This window comes from Pongo pygmaeus, chromosome 9 (assembly GCF_028885625.2).
Source record: "Pongo pygmaeus isolate AG05252 chromosome 9, NHGRI_mPonPyg2-v2.0_pri, whole genome shotgun sequence".
NCBI lineage: Eukaryota > Metazoa > Chordata > Mammalia > Primates > Hominidae > Pongo > Pongo pygmaeus.
Window position 1 is genome coordinate 68,719,512 of NC_072382.2, and position 23,638 is coordinate 68,743,149.

Consider the following 23,638-nt stretch of genomic DNA (forward strand, 5'->3'; position numbering starts at 1 on the left):
AGATGGTTATTATTACTATTCTCATCTCAAATATAAGGAAACTGAGGCACAGACCACGTAAGTAACTTGTTGTAGAGCTAGGTTTTCAAACAAGTAGTCTGGCTACAGGTATTCCTCCCTACCAATCTGTGAAGAACCAATTTGCAAAGAATGCCTTCTCTCTATAAAACTTTCACACCTGTTCCAGACAGAAAAGCCCAGGAGCCCTTCTAGATGGAAACTTCCAAGATGGAGGACTAAGGAAATGGAAGGATAGAGCAGTTTGTACTGGAAGATCAGAAGATTAGGTCTCCTGGGTTTCACACAACCCACACTTAGGGCCCCTCTCTCCACACACATCCCAGATTCTCAACTGCAGATCCTGGGTCAAGGCAAGGCCTTAAGGATCCGGCCACATAATGTCTCTCAGAGACAAAATGAATTTTGCCAAAGGCTCTGTCATTTCAGGAATGCCCGTATGGAGAAATCAGGAGGCAGAAAGAGCTACTGACCCCACACAAGGCTACTTTTCTTTAGAAGTCTGATTCATCTCTCAAAAATTCAATATTGTGAAAGTGTCAGTTCTTCCCAACATGATCTAAGTTAAATGCAATTGCAATCAAAATCCCAGAAAGTTACTTTGTGATCAAAAAACTGACTCTAAATTTTATACGAAGAGGCAAAAGGTAGCCAACACAACACTGAAGAACAAAGTTGGAGGACTGACAGTACCCAACTTCAAGACTTACTAAAGCTACAGTAATCAACACAGTGTGGTATTGGTGAAAGAAAAAAGAAATAAATCCATGAAACAGAATAGAGAGTTCAGAAATAGACCTGAATATATATCACAAAAATATAATGAAATGACCTTTGACAAAGCAGCAAAGACAATACGTAGAGAAAAGATAGTATTTTCATCCCTCCCTGACAACCATCGAAGAGGTTCGCCAGGGACTCGCTCAGTCTCCCCTTTGCTCTTTGGCTGAAGGCTCTGAAGTGATGACTGCCTCAGGCATTCTCAGGGAATGATCCTGTGGCTCTTATCCCAATGCACATGAGACCCCGAGGAGCTCACAGGTCAGTATCTCTAAAAGGATTGCTAGGAAATCCACTTTCTTGACTCTTTCTCCTCAATAAGGCATCAGAGACCCTAACCTAGAACAGGACATCTGTATTCCAGAGGGACAGAACTAATAGGATATATATATATATAATATATTTTATATATATATATATAAAAAATATATATTTTATATATATATAATATATATATATTATATATTAATATATAATACATATATTTTATATATATAATATATATATTATATATATTTTATATATATATATAATATATATATAATATATATATAATATATTTTATATATATTATATATAATATATATGATATATATATTTTATATATATTATATATACATGATATATATATTTTTTATACATATAATATATACATGATATATATATTTTTTATATATATATATATATATAAAGCGGAGTTTATTAAGTACTATTAACTCACACGACCACAAGGTCCCACAATAGGCCGTCTGCAAATTGAGGAGCAGGGAAGCCAGTCTGAGTCCTAGAGCTGAAGAACTTGAAGTCTGATGTTCGGGGGCAGGAAGCATCCAGCACGGGAGAACGATGTAGGCTGGGAGGCTAAGATAGTCTAGACTTTTCATGTTTTTCTGCCTGTTTTATATTAGTTGGCAGCTTATTAGATGGTGCCTACCCAGATTAAGGGTGGGTCTGCCTTCCCCAGTCCACTGACTCAAATGTTAATCTCCTTTGGCAACACTCTCACAGACACACCCAGGATCAATACTTTGCTGCATCCTTCAATCCAATCAAGTTGACACTCAGTATTAAACATCATGACATCCCAGTCTATGGAGCCTCTGCAAAGCAGGACATTAGTCATGGCTTCTCAAGGGCCCTCTATCCACTGAGAAATTGAGAAGCAGACAGATGATAGCTAGAATACATCACAGTACCAACAATAACCTGAAGAAGCTGCAAGACACAGGCATACTCTCCTACTTCAGGCTCAAACACAAAGAGCCCTCTGTAAGTCAGATGAAACCCTCCAATGGGAAGGAAAAGCAAATGCCTGAGAAAGGGCAGTGTCAGGTACTCTGTGTACTTCCTGGGGTCTAGCCACACTTGGCCCAATACCTTCCTCCACGCTCTCTTCCAGCCACAGCTCAAACAATGAAGAGCAAAGTCCCAAAGAAGCACATCCAATCTACCAATGAGGCCACTGAAGTGTATCAGGTAAAGTCAGAAGACTTGGGACCTTCTGGAAAGATTTCCAACAAAAGGTTTGGTCTAATCAATATAGGCTTCTGGTTGCTCCCATGAAGAAAGGAATCAGCTGGAACAGCTAATTGATAGTCCTTTCAAATTAACCACAGCTTTGCTAGATCTTTTCTAAGAAAAAGTCCCCTACTGGCTAATGCAAATATTAAAACCAAACAGTTAAGATGGATAAAAAACAATATGGCATAAAGAACATTTGAATCATTAATTGAATCCATGCAAAACTGCCTCTCATCTCTGAAACACACTGGAGACCATCTGAGGAAGCTGACACCTGCATTAGGTGGCAAAGTCTGCTAGATTTCAAGTTTCAGATCAGCTGTAATAAGCCATGAAAAGCCCTGAAAATTTTACATTAGAATCAGTCTCACTGAACCCAAACTGCCTCACAGCCAGAATCCAAACTGAGACGGTAGACGGTAGGTACATCCACACTGTCTCAGCAGAGACCAGAACGATCACACCAGACATCAGAGAGTTGTATAAGTTCGTATCAAAGAAAAAAAAGAGATGACATACACGATAACACTACTGAAAAATAAATATAACAAAAGGGGCTTTTCTCTATGCCAAAAAAAAAAAAAAAGTAAAAGGAGAGAAGCAGTTTCTGGAATGTAGAGGATGAGACCTTGGTTGCTGGGGTTCCCTGGGCGTACCTGCAATGATCCCGTCCATTTGCTCCAGGGCAGCTTCCAGCGCATGACTAGCATCAGAAGCCATGACTCCTTTTGCCTGCCTAGTCTCCTCCTCTTCTTACTGAAAATTCAAATACAGAACAAAGGAAAAATTACAGAGAGTTCCATGTTACCCACACAAGATTGCAAAAACCTTTCATTCCATCATCACACAACGTGTTTTCATAAGAATCATAGTAGCCGAAATGTAGTTTCTGCATCTCCACGGCCTTTTCCCTCTTGGCATGAGTGCTTTTTCCATGAATCTTTAGCACTCAATCCCATTCACTTCTGCAATGAAAAACCACCAGGGCTCTCCAGAGTCACCTGTGGCAGCAAGACAGCAATTGTTAACATCTCACCAGGTGTTTAACAATTGGAGTCCCAGGTTCCAGAAGCTCCAACCCCACTGTGAAAGGCGCCACTAAGTGGCGTAGGAGAGAAGCGCACCTAACAGGGACACTGTCAGGGCGTACAAGGCAATGCAGCACAAGGGCAGGGCCTGGGACAATCCCTGCAGGCATTTAACTGTCTTACATCTGCATTTGCCCTAGGCCTGCAGTGCTTTCCTTGGGTGGGTGTGAGCCAGGCTGAGAGGGTTCAAATGCCACTTCCACTCCTCCAGTTGCAAAAGGGTGCACTGCCTAGGAAGTCTACAGGCCACGAGGATGTAGAGACAGCACCCAGGAGCACCTTAACTGACCATCTTAGATCCACTCTACCCAGCACGATTTGAGGTTCAGAATCCCATCTTTTCAGGGCAGATGAACATCTCCAAGGATACATAGTCCACCCACTCCCTTAATGCTGTATCCCCTAGCTATAGCAAAGGGGAACTGCCCAATGCCTCTCCCCTGTCCCTCGGGCAATTGCTTCCATCTCTGGACAACTCTACCTCAAGGAAGGTCTTTAGTTTAAGCTCTCTTCCTGCAGCCTCCTCTCATTTTTCTTGTTCCCCACCCACTCCCTGGGTAGCAGGGAGGGATTTACAATAGCACTTGTAATCCCAAGAGAATTAGCTCACGTCTGTAAACTGGAGGAGTTGCTGTTTGCTCATTCAGCAAATCTACACATGTGCCGAATGGCCATACACGCTGTGGAGAACAGAGGCACGGCTCCCACACTCAAGCATGGTGCAGCAGAGGAAACAGGTGGTTCTGAGGCTCTCTGCCAGTTTTTCCTGTGAAGTGGGACATTTAGAGTGAAGATAGGAAAATGGGCACCAGCCAGGAGTGGCTTCGGAGATGGTGTGGATAAGGATCTCAAGACCAAGGAACCACACTGGACTGCCCTAGGAAATAACATTTAAATCCACAGGCTCCAAAGTCAGATAGCTTGAGTTCAGACCCAGCTCTGCTATGTACTGTGTGATCTCTGAGCCTCAGTTTTCTCATCTGTAAAATGGGGATAACAGCATCTAACTCATAGATGTCATGATTAAAATTATGTAGAGAGCACTAAGCATATTCCTTTGCACAAAGTGTTCAATACATTAGCTTTTTTTTTTTTTTTAAGTGAAGATATAACATCAGGACATATTTTTGCCAGCTCAGAGGAAACTTTAAACAAAAATAGGTAGGTGCAGGGAGGGAGAACCAGATAAACTCAGGAGGCTGGTTCGTTTGGAGGCGGCAGGCATGGGGAAGGAAGATAAGCAACTATGCTTGTGGAGGGGGAGAGGGCAGGGATTTACAGATGCTGAGGCCAAGGAAGGTTCAGAAGCAGGCATTCAGCCTCGGGGGTCAAGAACCACTGCACAGTTAGCTTAGAGGAAATGAGAATGGGAGCTCGCAGGGTGTCGGGGAACTTCAGTGGCACCTCAGGGCCCTGGCAGGAGCCAGAAAAGGCTGCAACAAGGAACAGAGCTGCTTCGAGGTGAGAGGAGCAGCCAGGCTGCTACAGAGCGAATACGGTGTAGAAATCCTGGGGCCTGAATGGAGGCCAGCTTTGGTCAGGATAAAAGAAGAGGTAGCAGGGAAAAGGGGGGAAGCAGGAGGAGGGAAACAATCTGCAGACTCTCACCTGTTCAGCATAAGGGATATTAAAAGTTTGAAATAATCCCTCCAAATCCTTCCCACTACTCTTTCTCTAAAGGGAAAATTCCAAACTCCTTACTGTGGCCTATGAAGCAGGTCTCAGGATCAGGCCAGGCCATGCTCACATCTCTCCCCACATGGCTCATGCTTCAGCAGCACTGGTCTCCTGTCTGCTCCTGAGCCCTCCAAGACCTTCCCTCCTCTGCAATACGCCTGCCATCCCCCTACCCTGAGCTCACTTCCTACTTGTCTGCACAGCTGGTTTATTCTCATCCTTCAGGTCTCAGATCCAAGGTATTAGAGAGGGCTTCCCCACACCGCCCCCCGGCACCACGTAAAGCAGCCCCTTCAAAGCACAACAAATCCACAGTATCTTGTTCTATGTATTTGTTTCCTTGCTAACTGGCCACCTTCTCACAGAGGCAGAGGGACCCTGTCTGCCTTGTTTACTCCTAGGTTCCCACTGTGTAACAGATAGATACTTATGAATAAATGGACAGATCCATGCAGCCAGCATTGTGCTAGGCCCTAGAAGGATATTGAGAAATCAGACCTAGTATCTGCCCCCATGAACCATACAATCTAGTGGAAGAGACGGAAGTATGAACAACTACTCATGACACAGTGCAAGTTGTGTTGATAGAGGCAGGTGTGCAACTTCCCTGGGTCTTGAAGGATGATAGAAGCTTTCTCAGAAGGTGAGGAGGAGAATGCTGTTCCAGGCAGAGAGTGCGGTGCACATGAAAGCCAGGGAAGCATGTAAGGGCAGGATGTAGTTGGCAAAGGCCAAAATGGTTGATGAGATTACGCAGGAGCAACCAGCTGCTCAAGATGAGTCAAAGCCTTCCATGGAATTCAGATATGCAGAACAAGGGCAATGCATGAGAGGAGCCTGGGAATCACACCCACAGCATCAGGGGCCTGGATGCCAATGCCTAACAAATCAAGTGGCCTCAGATGTAAACATGACAGAGTGTCAAACCCAGAGGGTCCAGGCTATGTGTTCCCGCAACAGAAGGGCCATAAAACAAGACCAATGGGCCCTCTGCCCAGCGATGAGTTTGTACTTGGCAAACAGCAAGCTGGGTGGACCCGTGGGAGCTGGCCTGAAGTGAAACATGATTCAAGGTGTATCCTATTCACAACGCATGACTAGCATCAGAAGCCATGACTCCTTTTGCCAGCCTGTTTTCCTCTTTCTGAAAATTCAAATACAAAACAAGGAAACATTACAGAGGGTTCCACATACGCATACAAGACCACAAAACCACTTAAATCCATTATCATACAATGTACTTTCATAAGAATCCTAGGAGCTGATGTGTAGTTTCTGACAACACAGAAGCAGCCAAATGGAAGAGATGCATAGGGCAAGGGACTGAGGAGTGGGGAGGGATGCATGGAGCTTCCATAGCCTCTCCAGGGCTGCCACCCAGCAGCACTTCCACGGGTTCACCAACCCGGAAGTTCTCCAAACCCCTTCCTTCATTTAGGGTTTCTTATAGAAGTTCCATTCCATAGATATGATTAATCCAATCATGGGTCACTCAGTCCTCGGTGATTGAACTCAAGCTTCAGCCCCACTCTCCTCCCCCAGGTAGGAGTAGGGAGGATTGGGAGTAGGGCTGAAAGTTCTAACCCTCTAATCACCAGGTTGGTTTCTCTGGTAACCAGCCCATCCTGCAGGAGTCGCCTCATTAGCATAAAGTTGAGTAAGGTTGAAAGGGGCTTATTATGCATAACAAAAGTTGCCCCTTTTCTGTGCTAGCAAACTGGAAGGAGACCAAATATATACTTTTTTTATTATAGTAGTCCCCCCTTATCCTTGGAGGATACGTTCCAAAAGCCCCAGTGAATGCCTGAAACAGTGGATGGTACCAAGCCCTATATATAGAATACGATGTTTCCTGTATCTACAGACCTCTGATGAAATTTAATTTATAAATTAGGCATGGCACAGTAAGAGATTAACAATAATTAGTAATAACATAGAACAATTATAATACACTGTAAAAACATTACATGAATGTGATTTTTTTGTTTTGTTTTGTTTTTGTTTTTGTTGGAGACAGGGTCTCACTCTGTCACCCAGGCTAGAGTACAGTGGCATGATCTCGGCTCACTGCAACCTGCACCTTCCAGGCTCAAGCGGAATTCTTGTGCCTCATCCTCCTAAGCAGCTGGGATTATGGGTGTGTACCACCACACCCAGCTAATTTTTGTATTTTGGGTAGAAGACAGGATTTCACCATGTTGGCCAGGCTGGTCTTGAAATCTTGGCCTCAAGTGATCCACCCACCTCGGCCTCCCAAAGTGCTGGGATTACAGGCGTGAGCAGCCAACATGCCTGGCCCTGTCTCTTTCAAAATACCTTACTGGACGGTACCTTGGGTAACTGAATCTCAGGAAAGCAAAACCAAGGGTAAGAGGGGGCTACTGTATATCATAGTATCACAGGTCTCAGAGGTAAACATGCTGTCTGATGACATGCAGTGCATTCAGTGTCTTCCACATTGGTTCTTCCCACAGGGACACAGTATCTCCTAGGGAGCCAGGGCTCCTCAGGGATATGGGGCTTAAGTGCACCAAGCTCCAGAAGCAACACGCCAGGAAGAAGACAGAGAGAGCCAGAATCCAAGCCAAAATCCCAAGTGACATGTGAAAAATCAGGGTGACATCTAAGCAGATGGTGGGAAGTAGATTTTTTTTTTTTTTTTTCCAGATGGAGTCTCACTCTGTTGCCCAGGCTGGAGTGCAGTGGTGCAATCTCAGCTCACTGCAACCTCCGCCTCCCGGGTTCATGCCATTCTCCTCACTCAGCCTCCTGAGTGGCTGGGACTACAGATGCCCGCCACCATGGCCGGCTAATTTTCTGTATTTTTAGTAGAGATGGGGTTTCACCGTGTTAGCCAGGATGGTCTTGATCTCCTGACTTCGTGATCCACCCACCTTGGCCTCCCAAAGTGCTGGGAATACAGGCATGAACCGGGATGTAGAATTTAAATCATGCTCCCCAGCAATGTGAGGAGAGCTACCGCAGCTACCCAAGGGCCTTACACAGCATGGACAACAGAGGAATCAACAAAGAGGAATCAACAATGTGCCATGGGGACTGCATGAGGGGCACCCAACCACCCAGGAAAGAAAGAAGTGGACACAGAGAAGGATATTGCTCTTATCACACACAATACAGTGACAGTTGTTACATGGGACCAAAGCACTTTTCATTCTCTCTGGACACTTAACATAGCTGGCATTTTGACCCGAATGAGCAGGCTGGCTTCTGATACTGAGACATTGTCTCATCCCTGGCCATAAAGACAAGGCAGGGTATGTTGTTTAAGAAAAAAGCAGTCCATCCACAATTCATCCTTCCTTCACTCACAGGCCTATGTGTGTGCTGTCATCTTCCTATCTGGGACAGCACCTGAGGCTGGGGGTCCTGCTCATTACAGGACTTAACCCTTCTCTTCGCTACCAGTGAGGGAGAAAACGATCCCACATCCCTTAGCTGTAAATGCAGCCAGTGAGGAAAAGCCATGTTTTAGAATGGCAAGGTATGATGACATGCCACAGCCACATGAACTGCACCACACAAAGGCCAGTTTGGCAGCTGGAAATTGATTAGGGAGCAAGATCTGTATGTGTTCTAAAATTTAGAAAGTGAGTCACAATTGAACCCCATCATCTGGTATGTTCTGAGGCAAACAGTGATTTATATACTGTGTTAACTCCTTTCATGTTTGGCAAAAGAAAATTTGAAGTAGGCAGCAACCACTGATTAAGGTAAGTCTGAAGCAAGTAAACCTTTGTTTACCCCACCCACACTGAATTCCATTTCTAAACTTCTTTTCTCTCAATAAAAATGGTTAGGTTGTAATTGATGTTTGGAGCAGGCTCACACAGCCCTAGATGCTGAAATGAACTAGGAACAGATCTAGAAGTCACCACTATTCCCTGTTCCTCCAGGATATTCTGAGCCTTGGACACAGTTGAGCCAGAGCCGAGACCTGACTCCTCAGCAGCTGCCACTAGACAGGGGCCAGTGTCTCTGCCTCGAAGTCAAGGCCTGGGGAAGGAGGCCTCAGCCAAGAACCCCACCACAACCACAGAACCTAACTCCTTTCCTACCTCTCCCTTCCCCAAGTGGCAAGCAGATGATAAAGAAGTGTCACCATATTACAAGAAAGTGGAGTCTTTTCCCCATAATTTACAGGCCTCCCATAATCCATAGCTGCTCTTAAATGGTTATTTTAAGAAATACCTTTTGCTATCCCTAAGCTTAAGAGAAAGCCTCTTTAAAGGATCTAAGAAACCTCTTTGGTAGAGTGGAGCAAGAAGCCATTTGGAGCCATCCAAAAATAAAAAGGACAAAGACAGATATGAAGGAATTTGATGGCAGCGCTAAATTCTCAATCACATCCCATATTAACAAATAACTACTTTCTTTCTAAAAGACAAAGGAGATAGAGTACAGCTTTTAAACACAGACAGACTTGAGTTAAAACATGGGCTATGCTGCATAATGGCTGTGTCTTTTAATCTCTTTTAGCCTCAATTGTCTCATCTGTAAAATCAGTATAAAATCAATTTCATTGTTTTGGGCAAATGTAAACAAGACAGAACTCAGGTAAACATTGTAGGATGAACCTAAACATTTAATTTAACTGCTCATTTAACAAGAGAGAGATTTATTTTGAAAGACATAAACTCAAAAGGACACAATGTCATAGCCATAAGGGAGACGCTAGTGTACAGTTCTGCAGCAAGCCTGCAAGGTCAGCCAGTCCAAAAGCTCTGGGAGAGACTTCCTCAGTAATATGAAATTGACAGAACACCTGGTGCATCTGAACATCTTAACAGACTTATATAATTGGTGAAGACTTTGTTTAATTCAATAAGAACAGATAATGACAACTGGGGGGAAAATAATAAAGCAGCAGAACAAGCATTTTTCTAGAGATACAGATAAAAATACATGACTAAAAAAATTAAGCAGCTGCATCTGAGGAAGAACAATGGGGTGGGGAGGTGGAGAGGTGGCTGTTTTAACAAATTACATACAATTATTTGAGTCTTTAAATTGTGTGGATATATAGTGGTGATTAAAAGAAAAAAGATTAAAAGAAATAATACATGTGGCATGGCAGGCACAGTGCCAAGATTAAATTAATGCGGCATCTGCCTCCTCTTTAGTCACCATATATTGGGCAGATAACTGTTAGCTACTTGCTAAGGGTTTATCCAACATTATCTCACTTAATCCCCATACCAGTTAGGAATTATTCTCCCCCTGTTACAGATGAGAAAACAGACTGGGCAATTTGCCTGAGGATGCACACCATTTTTCCTCCTGTTCTTCCACTTTCTTGAGACAGAAACCCATTTGGAGGGTTTTGAGGATAGAGTTGACATGATCTGACTTAACCTTTTAAAAGGATTACTCTGGCTGCTTCTTGGAAAATAGACTGCAGGGGATGCAGCAGTGAACACAGGAAACCCGGCAAGAGATGAAGTGACTCAGACCATAATGAATTAGATGTTCTAATTCCTGATATACCTTGAGGACAAAGCCCGTAAGATTTACTGATAAACTGGACATGGGCATGAGAGAGCAGAGTCAAGCATGCCTACATGGTTTTTGCCCTGAGTACCTAGAGAATTTGGAGGCCTGCAGGAGCAACAATGTGGGGTGTCCGGGGGTGAAATCAGGAGATTGGTTTTTGAAACGTTCAGCTTAAGAGGCCTATAGACACCTAGGAAGTTAACGCTGAGTAGCCGTTTGGAAATAGGAGTCTGATGTTTACAGAGAAGTCTGGGATGGAGATGTCAATTTGGGAGGCATCTTCATAAAGATTTATTTAAGCAATTGCATGAAGTGACTTAAGATGTGGTATAAAAACAGAGGAAGCCCCAGGACTCCCTGAAACACTCCACCATGCAGCCACTGGGGAGAAGGGGAATGGACAAAGGAGACAGGGGGAGCAGCCAGAAGTGAGAGTGGCACCCAGAAGCCAACCGAAGGGTTTCTGGATAGAAGGCGCAGTCAGGTGCACCAAATGCTGCTGAATAAGACCAGAGCACTTCTCTCCAAACTCACGCTACTGGTGATCTCATCTGCTCACACAGCCTCACCTGTCCCTGTATTACCTCACCCTAGATGAATACAATAGCCTCCTAACTGGTTACCCTCCTCCGAGCAGCCCTCCCCATTCATTCTGCACTGAAGATTCACCTATCTCAGTGGTCCTCAAACTCTGCTGTTAATCAGAACCACCCTGAGAACTAATCAAGCAAGAGGCCCAGCCACCTGTAAGTAGAGAGCCTGACCTTTATGGTTGATCTAGCCATTCGGGTGATTCTGATTCTGACCAAAGTTGAGGAACTTGATGGAATGCAAACACAGCCCTGCACCAGGTGCCCTTTTGCTTAGACAGCCTCAGGGGCTGGCCACCAGCCACACAGTAGAAATCATGGCCTATCATCATATGGACTCAACCTACTTGGTCACAGCTTTAACTTTTACCATACATACCTTTTGGCAGACCTCTGTCCCATCCTCACCAGATGCCTTATCACTAGTGGATTGATCCTAATTGTTAGTTAATTGGCTGTCTGCACTGCTTTCCAGCTTTTATGCCCATGCCTACAGCTGTCCCTGCTAAATTCCCATCAAGCCAGCTCTCCCAGGTAATCGTACTTAATTCTGACTACCTAAATGGGATCTCCCTGATCATCTTTTTTCATCCTGAAGGAAAGGGATGAGAGCAGCTGTGCACAGCCATCTCCCTGAAAACTGTGCCATGTGTCTGGGTCCCTGTGGGGTCCCCCATTCTGTAAGCACTGGATAAATGTTTACAGATTTATTGATAAAATAACCAATTCATTGTCCATGGGAAGCTAAAGCCTGGGAGATAGTGGGGACTGGTGTGAGGTTGCAGCAGGTTTCCCCACAACAGCCCCAACTCTTCCCATCCTGAACACCCACCTCCCTCTCTATATTCTCACAATGGGTGGGACCCAAATGCTTCCCATCCCACCTTGGTGATGCCCCCATGCTCACCAAGATAAAAACCTGGGGAGTCAGCTTTGGACCTTCCCTTTTGTTACCCACATCCAACTGGGCACCAGATCTGGTAAAATCTCCTCCCTCACTCTCTTTCAGATCTGTCCCCTCATCTTCACCTGCCCTGCCGTCATCTCCTATCAGAATGGCTGCACTGGCTTCCTAACCAGTTTCTCTCCCTCCAGCCTCACCGCCCCCCCACACCCCTCATCCTCCACACTGCTGCCAGGAGGGTGAGTCTATTCCACAAATCTTACCAAGGCTTCCCAGCGTTCACAATGCTTCACCAGCTTTCTATCACCCAGGCAACAAAGGGGTGCTTGGGGACCTGGAGAGGAAGTTAAGGACCCACAGAGCAGTTAGGAGAGTGGGCTCTGCAGTCAGACCTGCATGTAGATCCAAGTTCTTTCCTTCATGAGCTGTGCCCCTGACAAGCTCCTTAACATTATTGAACCTCATTTTACCTATTTATAAAATTCAGGTGAAAAGAGACACATTGTGGGATTGTAGAGATTCAAAACTGGGTGGGAGTTCACAATCCCAGTAGTTGTAATTCTCCTGGCCATATCTGGCTCCTGCCATGAGCAACAGCCAAGCTATTGTCTCCAGCTTGCTTCTGCTTTTGGGGCTTCTTCAGTGTTTTAGCTGAAGTCCTTCGTTCTACCTGCTCAACTCCCACTCCTGTTTTGAGGCCAAATTCCATCATCATTATCTCCAAGGATCCTCTCCCATCCCCCAGATGGAAGTGACTGCTTCTGACTGGGTGCCCCTCACCACTCCCAGGACAGACTTCTCAAGGACACTTTTGTCTAAGTGGTAAGCCCCTCACAGGCAGGGCCATGTCTCTGACCCCGGAGTTCAGCTCCCATTCTAAAAGGGAGAAAGTGAAAGGAAATAAAGAGGTCACCGGTCTACACCCGCAAGGCTCTCAGCATAGCAGTTCAAGTTGTCCCCACCTTCTGCCCAGGGCCACAAGCTGTACCTGTCCTCCACAGGTCCTATAACATCCAGAGGTCACCACCCCCACAGGATCAGATCTGACAGTGGAGAGGAGAAGCCGCACACCTGGCCTGCGAAGACAGCTCCTCAGAGCAATGGCAGAGCCCACAGACACTGGCTTTATATCACAATGAGGGACAAGGCCATGGTGCTAAATTTCCCTCAGGACAGAGGAGCCCAACACAGCGAGACATCCTGTCAGGACAAAGAGGAACCATAGCAGGACAGAGGGGCCAGGCTGCTGAGAACGTTGCTATCAGAGTTGCTGAACGCCTTTAGTGAATATTGGAGTCTAATAAAAGTGAAGAGGCAGAGCTTTGTTTTCTTTTGTCAATGAATGGAAGCTTAAGTAGCCTAAAAGAAACTGAAGAGGAGAAAATAGAAGAATGCCACTGAAGGTGAACAAGCATGCTTAACTGGTCCCCATCTAATCATAGTATCAGTAACTCCTAAGAGCAAACATTTGTTTAAAGCTTTACAGCGACAAAAATATTTGGCACATACAAGGTTCCTTGTTTCAACCTAAACATCCTAGATCAGGCTGTTCTGATTAGTCAGTTAAGCTCAGGCCAGTGGGGGCTGAGATCTGTCAGAACTGCAGAAAGGGCCCTGAATCTAGACACAGGCTGGCAGTGCTGGGTGGTGGCAGGGGATGAATGCAATATTTCTTGCTTAGCATCTTTTTCCCGCTATACCAGGTTAGTGAGTTGTATTCACTGGGCATTCCCAGCCACTCCCTGTCAGGCGAGTTCCAGGATATCCTTAAGAACATTTGTGCTGGAGCCTAGTTCTGCTGAACCCACTGGAAGGATTCCTTTTGCTTTCTGGTCCTTCCATTGAAGACACAGCCCAAGTCTTGTCACATGTCCCTGCTCCACCACCAGCCTCCTTTGGCAGAGCCAAGCCCAGATGCTTCCACTTAAGCATGCCCAAAAAGCTCAAGCCCTTCTCACCAAACCACAGCCCTTTAAGCAAGGCTCCATGACCCCAAACAGCATTTCCAGCAACATATCATAACAGCAGGGCATTCAGTCACAAAGCTGAACACTGTCCTCTAAAGAAGGCAAAGAACAGCACCAGGCACTGAGACCTCACCTCCAGGTGCCCCGAGGTCAGACTCCCTCTGAGCCTAGCTGTCCCACAGTCTCAGCAGCGACATCCTCCTCCTATTGGAAATGGCAAGCTTTTTTAAGAGAAACACCACCCCAAAGACATGAGCATGAGACACCACGAGCCCAGCCCACAAGGAGGAGCGCAGGGTCTGGCCAGGAAACGGGTGTGAGTCTGAAGTTCTGATGGCTCACACCCAAAAGCACATCTGAGCTTCTGGGCTTCAGGAACACTAAGAAGCTGATGTCAAGTTTCCTTCACTGTGTTTGCTTGATGTTGTTGAATGCTTGCTTCACCCTCCTCTGACTCTTCTCACCTCCTATTTCTGCTCTTGATATTCTGCCTTTGTTCCCCTCTCTCTCCAAGCTGATCCTTTTCCCAACTCAAGCACTTATTAGGGTAAACAAGCCACAACAATCTTGGTGACCAAGACCATGCCTTAATGCCAGGTCTGTCAAAGAATGGTTTGGGGAGATGCCAAAGGTCAAACAGTGCAGGTACTGCAACAAGGAGAGGGATTGGGGACGAAGGAGGGCAGGAAAGCGAGGCAGCGATCTGTGCCTTTGGGAAGAATTGAGATGGGGAGCCAGACAGCATCCAGGGAGCAGAGCATCACCAAACCCCATCAGTTTGCCCTTCAATACTGTAAGACAAGTATATCAGTGCCCTCATGGGGATGGGGCCCACCGTAGCCACTTAGAGAACTTTCGGAGAGGAGGCTCTTTCCCTTCCTTCTGAACTGCTCAGAAAGAGTGAGTCTAAGAAGTGAACGTAAATGAGAGTCTACCCTTCAAGGCTGAGATGTAAAGAGCCAGGACTAGGCAACAGATAACTCACACGTTCTAAGATTTGGCTGCCTGCCCTGGCCACACAGCCATTCACAATAGATCAAGATGATGGTGAATTATTTCGTGCCTGTGCAATATCCACCTGTGTGTAAAAACTGCCTGCTTTGGAAGTTCACAGGTTTCCTGTGTCCTTTGAGAAGCTGCTGCCCCTGTGGGGGGGAGAAAGTGTCCTCATTTTTGTTTTCTCATTTAATCTTCAAGGGGGTCCTTTGAGGGATATAGAACAATTATCAGCCCTGTTTTACAAAGATGTAGCTCAGTGGCCAGAGAGCAGGGGAAGAGTGACAGCGAATGAAGCTGCCCCAGATTGAGAAGGGTCTCTCACCTGTCACCCCTAGAACATGGCCTGTAGCCATTAGGCAATGACAGCCACTGAGGGAGCCACATAGAAGCCACCCACTCTTCCCAACAATAACGTAGGAGGAGGAAGTAAGGACCTGAAGGAAGGATCCTTCTCAAGGAGCTCAAGGATCTCTCTGGATTCCCCTCCCCAAGTATAACCATGCTCTGCCAGCCTGTCTCCTCTACCTGCCCACTTCAGGTCCCCACCTATCCCCTCCCTCCCCGCACTTCCTTGACTCCATTTTCTCTTCGCCATAGCCCTATTCCGGACAACGTGGAGGCTCTCTCCCTGGCTCTGTTCATCAGAGTGCACAGTCCTCACCTCTCTCCAGCTTGAACCTGCTCCTCAGCTCATTCTGCCTCTCTGGCCACAACTCACCCTCACTCTCCCTCTGCCTGGGGAACCAGGTTCACATGTCTCTTCTTCCTTCTGCTCCCGGGATGCTAAACAACACATACGGCTCCATCAGACATTCATGCGCCTGGGATCTCTAATCTCATGTTTCTTCATGTCAGACTCTCTCTGCAAACTACCATGCATCTTTCTTTAATGAGAAACAAAACCACTTGATTCCCCTTCTCTCATCTCTTACCCTCTCTTCACATGCTGTGGAAGAGTTGCCCCTCCTCCCTGTGACCCCTAATCTTCGATCATCACTGAGATCCAACCTCTCAATTATTCCCCCTCCAAACCGAATCTGCACTCTCTCCCTCTCCTGCTCCTTCCTCTGCTATCCTAGAACATGTCCTTTGACCCCGCACCCTACTGTTATTATTCCATGTTTCTCCTTTGCCTCAGAGCCCCACTGCCCACCTCCTGTGCTCTCTGACACCCCCAGTGGTGGGATGTCACTCATCCGTGTGCACCCGCGCCATGCTGTCATCCAGCCAGCCGCTTGTGTTCCCATTTCCTTAAGAGGCAGTCTAGGGTGGGGTTAAAACCCCAGGCTGGGGTTGGACTGCCTCGGTGACAGCCCTGATTCCGACACTATATGTCCCAGGGCAAGACACTTAACCTCTGTGCCTCAGCTTTCTCATCTTTAAGATGAAAATAATAATAAAACTGCCTACTTGAAAGGGTGGTTGTGAAGGTTAAATGTTAACAGAGTAAAGCGCTTAGACTCGCCACCAGTCAGCGTTTGCTCCGGTGCCTTTTTTGGCATCTCATCAGTGCTGATACTCTCCTCCTCTGGCATTTGGGAGAAGCGCTCTCCGGGTCCCTCCTTGAACTATGCAGCCTGCATTCACCTGTCATGCTTCCCCACCCTACTCCCCTCCCCTGTGAGCCACCAGGTCTCTGTGGTCTCCCCCTGCAGGGATGCTCTTCTCCATCTCATCCTTTCCACTCCTACTGCCCAGACTGTGTTCAGGTATTCAGAACCAGGGCACTGGAGAACCTCCTCTCACCTGAGTAACACCTGGCCTCTCCCACAGCAGTCCAAACACATGAGCTAGCATCCAAACTGGAGCCAACCCCAAAATGTCCTGGACTCGTGATGGTAATTATAATGGCTGCCATTTATTAAGCACTCACTTCTACACTGAGCTAAGTTCTTATATTTATCTCATATCTCAATATTTATAACTATTATTATCCAGATTCTACAGATAAGGAAACTGAAGCTTGGAGAGGTTAAGTGACTTGGCCAAATCACACATCCAGGAAGCAGTAAAGATAAGATTTGAATTCAGGCAGTCTGACTCCAAGGTTATGTTCTTAACCACTACGCTGGACGCACTTCCTCACTGAGCCTGACCTGCTCCTGGGTTCCTGATACCCCAGCCGCAAGAGAGCATTCTTATGCCACTGTGCCTTTTTCATGCTGTTTCCTCAATTAAAGGACCCTTCCCCAATCTCTGTCCATCAAAACTAATTTTTCAATGCTCAGGCAAGTTTTCTCTATGACAGCATCCCCACCCCTGCCTGTTCAAATGAATCTTGGCTGAGACATGGCCTCCCACCTCCATTTAGTTTCTGCTTCATGTTGTCATGGGGAAGATCCAATGGGAGGATACTAACTTCCTCTCTTTGCAGGATTTCCTCCCCTGGGAAACAGCTCAGTATCTGACGGTGGAAATGAAAGAAGGAACTGAGCATGTGCAGCTCAGCCCATCCTCCCCTCTCCCTAGAGCCACCTTGGCAAAGGAAGTGGCCTGCGCCAGAAAGAGCCTATGAGGTCCCATCAGGGCCTGTAGTGATGCACCTACAATGCACATGGTGCCTTCTATTTGAGAGCATGGCTCCCCAGCAACCTGCAGATGATGCTGTAATTCACTTTCCCAGGTGGGGTAAGGCCAGGAAGGCGGTCTGGGAAAGCAGGCACTTGCGTTGTGGCCACTGCACAATGCCTACCAGAGTAAATTAAATTGGTGTCTGGCTTATGGACTAGCCTTGTCAGGTTGGTCAGTGTGAATTAAGCTCTGGGCAACAAGCCCCTCCCAGTGAATGGATAAGGGTGTCTGACCTGTGGTAGTCCTTACCTCCATTCTCTCCCCTGTCCACACCGCACCTGCCCCCACAGCAGACAGAGAGCCTCACGCCCCTGACAGGACCCTGTTGGCAATGTGCCTCCTCAGCCCCAGAACTTACCCTTCAAGGGAAGTTACCCTCATTTTCCTTCTTACAGCAAAGAACACACATGCATACACACAATTTACCTCCAGGGAGGAACAAATGGACATGAAATCATTTCATTGCCTCAACCAGATCATAAACAGATTCAGAGAAATGCTTCAAATGCAACCTCAAAGTGAATATTTCCAAAAAGCTTCATCTCAAAAATTGCCCCCCCAAAAAAATAATACAAGCAAGAGGTTAAGCTAAATGATGGGTAAGAGGATTCATTTTACTATTTCTATTTCTGTGTACATTTGAATTCTTTTTATAGTAACAGGCTAACACAAAAAACCAAACCACCACCTACGGATGTGGACTTTTCAGGGCAGGGGGCACAGAATTCTACCTTCCCTTCCAGCAGAACTGAGATTTGAACCCAAGTTCCTGATGACTCATTTGGTGCTCTTTCTACAGTGCCATTCAAACTCCCTGAATAGGTCCTAACATTCCACCAAACTCTCCTTACCTCTCACCTCACCACAGTTTAGAACCTCATGATCTCTCAGCCAGATTGCAAAAGCTGCTTCCTCTGGGCTTTCTTCCTCTAGCCAACTCCCCTGCAATCTGTCTTTCTTTCCCTGTGCAGGCAAGACATGTTCCGTGGAGCTCATGACATGCTCCTCTGCTCTCAAACATTCCTCGGCTCCCCAGTGCTTTCAGGAGAGAAGCTGCATTTTGCAGCTCTGCCAAAGTCCTCTAATACAGTTAACCTTCCTCGCTATATTCCTCACCACTCTGAGGAATAGCTTCACTGGACCACATCCTACCCTTGCGTACAGAAATACCCCATTTTCTGTACTTCCTCTATGTGGGTGCTTTTCTCCATCTCTACTTTCAAATCCCACCCATGCTAAGGCCTTATCCAAATGACCACTGCCAGAAAGCCTTTCCTAACACCATTACCCCTCATCCCTGAAGGCGCTGGATGCCACAGCTCTGCTCCTGTCATATCCGGTATGCACCTTTATCATCAGAGCTGTCTATATTATTTATAAAGATGATAATAATTTGTATTATTTCTCAATGTGTCTGCCTCCCTGTCTAGATTAACTGCTAGAGAGCAAAGAGTATGCTCCATTCACCTGTCTATCCTCAGAGCCCAGCAAAGAACCTGGCACAGGACCTTCAGTAAATGTTTGTTGACACAAAATGTTAAGTGTTTGTGTATCTGAGTAGAAAGTGAAGGGAGGCTGGGCATGTAACCTCGGCCAGCATTCTGAAAAAAGGATTGGGGGCTATCCATGACAGCCTCTCCCATTGAACTTTCTCCATACCTGGGGGTCCCTTCTCTCTTACAGCCAAATATTCAGAGGTGAAAGCATCTCTACCATAAGGGAAACTTACGCTTGGGCCTGGCATGAGCGAGAGACATAACTGATGGATGCAATTGTATTCCTGAAGGACCAATGAGAAAAAAGGATGTCACTTGCCCTAGTAGATGATAAAACCAGGCACTTCTCCCCATTCCATTATTTTAGAATGCTAAGCAACAGAAAAAAAACAGATATGAATTGGTAAGTTTTCTGTATTAGCTGGAGCATGCATAACTTTTGCCTATAGCCAACTCCCTCTTACGAGCCTCCCTGGCTGCCTGCTGAGGAATAGGCCCCAGAATTTGGCAGGCTGGAGGTAAACACTAATTGAATTAATCAAAATGTATTCTGTAATTTGAGCCTTCATTTCAACATTTGTTGAACAGTTTAATTTTGATTCAATGCAATGCTTTTCCCCTTGCAATAAAAAAAAAATTAAGCCAGTAGAAGACCAAAGAATTTCTTTAAAGACAGGCCTGCATGCACAACAACAGCCTGGCCTCTGCCTCCATCAGAGGAGAAGGAGGCTTCCCCCGAAGGCCTAGGCTGGAGGGTATTAGCAGCTCTGTGTTCACTGGAGTTCCAAGGGCCACACGGGAGCCAGATGAAGACACTGCACAGAAACTACTGCTGCCAGAGAGCCTGACTACAAGTAAACAGCTCGGCCTGGAGCTGAGCCTTTGGACAAGGCCAGTCAGGCTTCCTCCACTAGCTAGCTGGGTCCACCATCCTCTCCTGGTCCCAAGGTTGGCAGGATCAGTAGTAAGTGCCTCTCCATCCTCCACCATGACACTGAGTCTTGTTCAATGAGGATTTTGGAAACACCCTGTTATGAGCTGAATTGTACCCACACCCTCAAAATTCTTATGTTGAAGTCCTAACCCCCAGTACCTCAGAATGTGACTATATTTGGAAATAAGGTCTTGAAAGAGGCAATTACATTCCAATGAGATAATTAGGGTGGGCCCTAATCCAATAGGTGGTGTACTTAAAAGCAGAGCAGATTAGGACACGTGGGTACAGAGAAAAGACCATGTGAAGACAAAGGGAGAAGAGAGCCATCTAAAAGTCGAGGAAAGGCTGGGCATGGTGGCTAATGCCTATAATCCCAGCACTTTGGGAGGCCAAGGTGAGTGGACCACGAGGCCAAGAGTTCAAGACCAGCCTGGCCAACATGGTGAAACCCCATCTCTACTAAAAACACACACACAAGAACTAGCCGAGTGTGCGAGTGTGGTAGCACATGCCTATAATCCCAGCTCCTTAGGAGGTTGAAGCAGGAGATTCACTTGAACCCAGGAGGTGGAGGTTGCTGTGAGCTAAGATCGTGCCACTGCACTCCAGCATGGGCAACAGAGTGAGACTCTGTCTCCAAAAAGAAAAAAAAAATTAATAAAAAATAAATAAAAGTCAAGGAGAGGCCCCAGAAGAAACCAACCCTACCAACACCCTGATCTTAGAGTTCTGGCCTCCATAATTGTGAGAAAATAAATTTCTGTTGTGTAAGCCCCCCAGTACTTTGTTATGGCAGCCCAAGCAAACTAATACACACCCCCATTTGATCCTGCATATGCAGCTGGGAAAGTTATGGGAAGAAGGCAGCCTCCTCTCCAGGGCTGTCGGCCTCTATCCTGACCCACTGGTGTTCCCCTTCCCTCTTAATCCAAGGGAGACTTTCTTCACATCCTCAGACCTTAAACCACATCCAGGTAAGCACAGTTCCCAATATTCCTTTATCTGTATTGTTTGTAAGTCAGCTCTAAGTCGAATCCTACCTCTGGACCAAGACCATTTAGTGAGGCCAGATTTTAGGACGCTACAAAGAGGAAACCCTAATATCCTGCAGCCTGACCAGATGTCAAGCTGCATTCAAGGGCCAAGAGCCCTGGGCCCAGCTCTCTTCAACTCAGTTCAAAAGCTCCAGCATGTGGGGAGGCAGGGGAAGGGTTGGTCCCCAACCTTGGCTTGCCAGTCACAAGATATTTGCCACTTGGATCACTTCCCTCCTCTAAGAGTTCAGAGGCCAGAAAGTGGTTTAGGGACTTTCCCAAGAAAAGTGATCTAGGAATCCCCCACTTACACAAGTGTTCCTGCAGGCCAAAGACCGGCCTGCTGGAGAATGACACTGTACTAGGTAGCCCCTTCCCTGCAGGCCTAAGTGGTCTTGCTCCTGGAAGTTTGTTAGCTGGACTCCAGGGGAGTGGAAAGGTCTAACGATCTCCTGGGACCTCTCTCCCATCTTTCTCAGCTCTTCCTTTCCATAAAGCAGAGTCTTTATTCCCCTATAGAAGATACCCAAACAGTTCCTCAGAATCAAATGAAAAAGTGAAAATTACAGAGGTCTATGTGACTCCAAACGGCCACAGAAGGAGTAGTATAGATGCTGGGTCCCCATACCCCCAGCCCCAAGCCTTCTGAGTCTCCTTTCTTCCCAAGTGAGGGGTGCTTCTTCCCCTCAAGAAAGAGAGGAGCAGCATGCAGGAGAAAGAGCCCAAGCTTTGTCTTAGTCTGTCCAGGCTGCTTTAACAAAATTACCATAAATTGGGAAGGTAGCTCACAAACAATGGAAATGTATTTCTCATAGCTATGGAGGCTGGAAAGCCCAGCAGCAAGGCACCAGCAGAGTCAGTGTCTGGAGCAGGACTGCTTCTTGGTTCACAGATGGTGCCTTCCAGCTATGTCCTCACATGGTGGAAGAAACCAGCTAGTTCTCTGGGGTCTCTTTATAAAGGAACCAATCTCAAGCATGAGGGCTCCATTCTCATGACCTAATCACCTTCCAAGGCCCCACCTCCTAATACCATCACTTTGGGGATTATAATCGCAACATATGAATTTTTAGGAGACATAAGCATTCAGACCATAGCAAAGTCAGACAGATTTGGGTTTAAATCCTTGCTCCACTACTTATGAGCTGGATTCATTTTTTACCTTAGGTACTATGGACATTAACCTCTCAGGTTACTATGTAATGGATATAATATCTGCCTTATACAGGGTTAGTCAGAGGGTTAAGAAAGAGGATAGAATAAACTACCCACCTCAGTGCCTGGCCCAGTAAGTATGTAACACTCTGCCTCTCCTCATCAGAGAACATGTTCCCAACTGCACTATTCCAGAAGATGGATTTGGCCAAGACCCTTCATCACGGCCTAAATGTTGGGATCAAGGTTAAAGAAAAACAACCATGATGTTGAGTTCCTTTGAGAAGTTGCCAAATCTCTTGCAGGTAGCCCCCAAAGTGGCAGACCCTGGGGTACAGCAGCTCAAACAGCACACATGCTCCAGGTTTTCTGCGTCTCTCTAGCAGTACCTGATAAAACAGAGCAAGGCTAGGGCCACAGGGCCTTCCAGAACTGAAGGTTTCCTAGGGATCACATGGCCACTCTTACAGCCCCTTGGTTCCTTCCTCAGCCATTCCACGAGGGTCACAAGGTGACCTGCTTAGGAACACTGAACAGGCCGAGTTATGAGGCTCAGGGGCAGGTACCTGACAGAGAAGACACAGCTGGGGAAATGGATTTTGGGAGGCCTCAAACATGGAGGCTAAAGCTGAACTGGGCTCTGTGGGGTTAGGGAGGAGAAGGGCCAAGTCTTGACCACGTTCATGGCTGACTGGCTTTGTCCTTGGCGCAGTAGGTCCCTGGCTCCATGCACTGGCATCAAGAGAGCCCATAGTAACTCTAGAAATGGCCTTGAGAGAAGATGGCTGAGCTGTACTGGTATCCGAGAAAGACCTCCCGGTTATTCTCAGGGGACACCACACTCTTTGGGGACACCTATAGCCAGACAGGCAATCACTCCAGGAATTACTGAGGGAAGGTTTTCATATATGATGTGTAACAGTGATGTAATGAGATGCATTTTTCATGGAGCTGATAAGATCCGTCTCATTAACTCCATTTCCCATTCAGCTGTCACTTGGCTTATTTAAAATTCTCTTTTAAATATAAATCATAACATTTGAGGACTGGATTTGTGACCCTGGAACAGCCTTTAACGGGTTCTCAAAGTGCTCCTTATTAAGTGGTAGGACAAGGAGGTAGAGCTTCCTCCCACATCGTCTCCTGTTAACCTGAAATCCTGAGTCACTGCAGCCCAGATGCTCCCCTAACTTCTTCCTCTGAATATTTCCTCTGTCTTCTCAGTGGTTACTACTGCCTCCCAGGTGGTCTCAACTTTTCTCTCCAGGCTGAGGAAAAGCCTCCCATTAGGAAGTCTGAAGGACCCTGGGTCCACCCTGAGGACAGAAGCAAGGTGTGGCCACCAGGGCTAGATCTGAGTTCTGAGCTCCAGGAGAAAGGCCAAACTGGA

General features: G+C 46.4%; 1 protein-coding gene across 8 annotated transcripts in view; it reads right to left on the minus strand.

Annotated features, from left to right (window-relative positions):
- PPFIBP2 (PPFIA binding protein 2) overlaps positions 1-23,638 on the minus strand; it is a 143,858-nt gene that overhangs the window by 104,166 nt on the left and 16,054 nt on the right. For 6 of the 8 annotated variants that reach the window (XR_008492307.2, XM_054438155.2, XM_063671176.1 and 3 more), the window contains exon 2: positions 2,976-3,075. Coding sequence is in view for 7 of the 8 variants with exons in the window: in XM_054438155.2 (XP_054294130.2) it covers positions 2,976-3,039 (64 nt within the window). In the remaining variant the exon portion in view is untranslated. Of the gene's footprint in view, positions 1-2,975; positions 3,076-4,017; positions 4,174-14,189; positions 14,263-23,638 lie in introns of those variants that run through there. The other 2 variants (XM_063671172.1, XM_063671175.1) reach the window with 2 other exon arrangements.